The 3,020-nt window shown below is 43.6% G+C and overlaps 1 protein-coding gene across 1 annotated transcript in view; it reads left to right on the forward strand.

Annotated features, from left to right (window-relative positions):
* Positions 1–3,020, forward strand: part of LOC109382390 (docosahexaenoic acid omega-hydroxylase CYP4F3-like) — a 15,108-nt gene that overhangs the window by 5,636 nt on the left and 6,452 nt on the right. Inside the window, 2 exon segments of the mRNA XM_019641836.1 lie at positions 76–129; positions 224–389. Of these exon segments, the coding sequence (XP_019497381.1) occupies positions 76–129; positions 224–389 (220 nt within the window).

Here is a 3,020-nt window from a genome sequence, read left to right on the forward strand (position 1 = left end):
TGGGAGCCACCTCGCCCACTGAAAGTTCTTCCTGTCTCCCTCTCCATGGCCTCTGATGGTCCTCATTCATCTCAGCCTCCATTGCACCCAAGGACAGTGTCGTCTACAGCTTTCTGAAGCCTTGGCTGGGTGAGTTACTACGGGTGAAGGGGGTTTGGGGACACCATTGAGGGGCCAGGGGAAGGCGCTGCCCTTACATACTCCCTGTGGCTGCCTCTACTAGGGGATGGGCTCCTGTTGAGTGCTGGTGACAAGTGGAGCGGCCATCGACGGATGCTCACACCTGCCTTCCACTTTAACATACTGAAGCCCTATTTGAAGATTTTCAATAACAGTGTGAATATCATGCACGTGAGTCTCTTGAACCCAGGGGCCCAGCTCGAGCCTTGGTGTGACGGTTGCTCAGAGACCTGTTGTCTGGAATTCTGGCTCTTCTGGGTGGCTTTGTGATCATTGTTTTTTTGTTTTTTTCCTGAGTCTCTGTTACATCAGCTGTAAATTAGAAAAACCCTCTCAATTTTGTCAGGTGGTCAAGATGACATAACGAAGTCATGTGTTTGGCATATAGTAGATGCTCAAAGGCATTAGTTTCTATGCTTTCCTCACAGAAGCCTTGGAATCCTGAGGCACAGTTGATGGTGATGATGATGAATGTTGCACAGTAGTTATTGCTGAGTAACAAACCACTTCAAAACAATAAGGGTTTATTATTGCCAACAGTGGTTTGGCTGGGTCTTCTGGGTGGGGATGGCGGTCACTCATGTGATCAGCTGTGGGTCAGGTAGGCAACTTTGCTTGTCTGGGCTCAGTTTTTTCACATGATTGGGGTTTGGCTAGCTGCATGATGACCTAGGAAGGTCCCAGCTAGGACAAACGAACTTTGTTTCGTGGCTATTCTTTCTCAATCTCTCTCTCTCTCTCGTTCTCTCTCTCTCTCATGCATGGGTATCTCAGGCTCTTCACATGGCAGAAGCAAGTTTCTAAGAGATTGAGACCATCCTGCAATGTCTCTTGAGTCTAGGCGTAGGATCATCACCTCATCATTTATACCACAGTTTGTTGACCAAAGCAAACCAAAAGGCCAGCATAGGATCAAAGGATGGTGCTATGGGCTCCACCTCCTCATGGGAGATGATGAAAAGTCACATTGTAAAATGTGTGGCTATATACAGGGAAGTGAAGGATTCGAGGTGAGATTTTTTCAGGTGCCAGGGGTTATTCCATGCTTGCAAGCTGACCAGTAAGCTTGTTTCTGTTTCATGGAGACTGCCAGAAGACATGAGACTCCTGGGTCAGAGACAAAGGACAGTTTATTACAGCAAATGGCATGTGCTTCTTTTTCATTTGCATTCTTTCTCCAAGCCAACAAACCCCATTAGATGACAAAGTTGGGCTTCCATGGCTGTCTGCTCATGCAGTACGTTGAAATAAGGAGGGGAAACTGAATGTAGAGCATCTATGTGATCTGACAATTAAGGTCGCGAACTTGCCAAAATGTGCTTACATTGGCAACACTGTACAAACAGCTCGGTAAGGTTTCATGAACGTTGTGTATCAGTGTTTCAAAGCTGTCTTCATGGTAACGTGTGGCAGGGTGCTGTTGAGTGGCATTCATTATTGTTGTTGCATATTTTTGTGTGCTATGCAAGAATATCTGAGCTTGAATTAGAGCAAGGAACCAACATTAAATTTCTTGCTTAACTTGGTAAGAGTGGAAGTGAAATCATGGAACATGTTAGTTCAAGTTTATGGGGATAACGCTGTGAAGAAACGAAAGTGTACAAATGGATTAAATGTTTTTCTTAGGGAAGAGAATGTGTCACTGATGAAGAGAGGTCAGGGCCGCCAGTAATGAGCTGAGCTGACAAAAACATTGCAAAAATTCATCAAATTGTGCATCAAAATTGTCAGTTGATTGTGAGAAGCATACCAGACCAAGAAAACATTGATAGAGAAACAGTAAGGAAAGTTTTAACTGAAAATCTTGGCATGAGAAAGGTCTGTACAAAAATGGTTCTGAAGGCGCTCACTGATAAACAAAAGCAAAGGAGAGTCATAGTTTGCCAAGACCTTTTGGAGAGGCAAGATGATGTTTTTGGGGCCTTGCTATCACTAGTGCTGAAACATGGGTGTACCAATACAACCCTGAAACATTGTGTCAAAGTGCACAGTGGAAGTCAGCCAATTCTCCACAACAAAAACAGTTCTGTCAGCCCAAATCAAGAGTCAAAATGATGTTGCTAACCATTTTTGATATCAGAGGGTTTATTCATTATGAATTTGTACGAACTGGACAAGCAGTTAACCATTTACTATTTGGAAGTGTGAAGGGCTGCATGAAAAATTAGATAACAACAACTAGAACTTCTCACCAAAATTCGTGGGTCTTGCATCACGACAATGCACCAGCTCACATGGCACTGTCTGTGAGGGAGTTTTTAGAAAGTAAACAAATAGCTGTATTGGAATACCCTCACTACTCACCTGAACTGGCCCCCAATGACTTGTTGTTTTACCTGAAGATAAAGGAAATATTGAAAGGAAGACATTTTGATGACATTCAGGACCTCAAGGGTAATATGACGACAACTCTGATGGCCATTCCAGAAAATAAGTTCCAAAATAGCCTTGAAGGGCGGACTAAGTGCTGTTGTTGTTGTAGAGCTTCCCAAGGAGAGTGCTTCGAAGGTGACAGTAGTGATATTCAGCAATGCCGTATGTAGCACTTTTTCTAGGATGAGTTTGCAAACATGATTGTCAGTCCTCATATGACTTTTATAGCAACTGAAAGCAAGCCTAATATTTGTCTAAGGGGAGACATTACCTCATCCCTTAAGGTTGTTTGCTGCAAATAGAAGTCTGAGAGCTGGCTCAGGTAAAGAATATCAGAGCCTTACATTTTTGGCATAGTTATCCAGACTGTGCAGGGGTGCTCAGGGCCCACGGAGGGCTACCTCTCCCAACATGGGATATTTTCCTAATCAATTTATAACAACGAAAATGGTGAAAGCAAACATTTA

The sequence above is a fragment of the Hipposideros armiger genome, unplaced genomic scaffold, assembly GCF_001890085.2.
Source record: "Hipposideros armiger isolate ML-2016 unplaced genomic scaffold, ASM189008v1 scaffold_64, whole genome shotgun sequence".
In the NCBI taxonomy this organism is placed as follows: domain Eukaryota; kingdom Metazoa; phylum Chordata; class Mammalia; order Chiroptera; family Hipposideridae; genus Hipposideros; species Hipposideros armiger.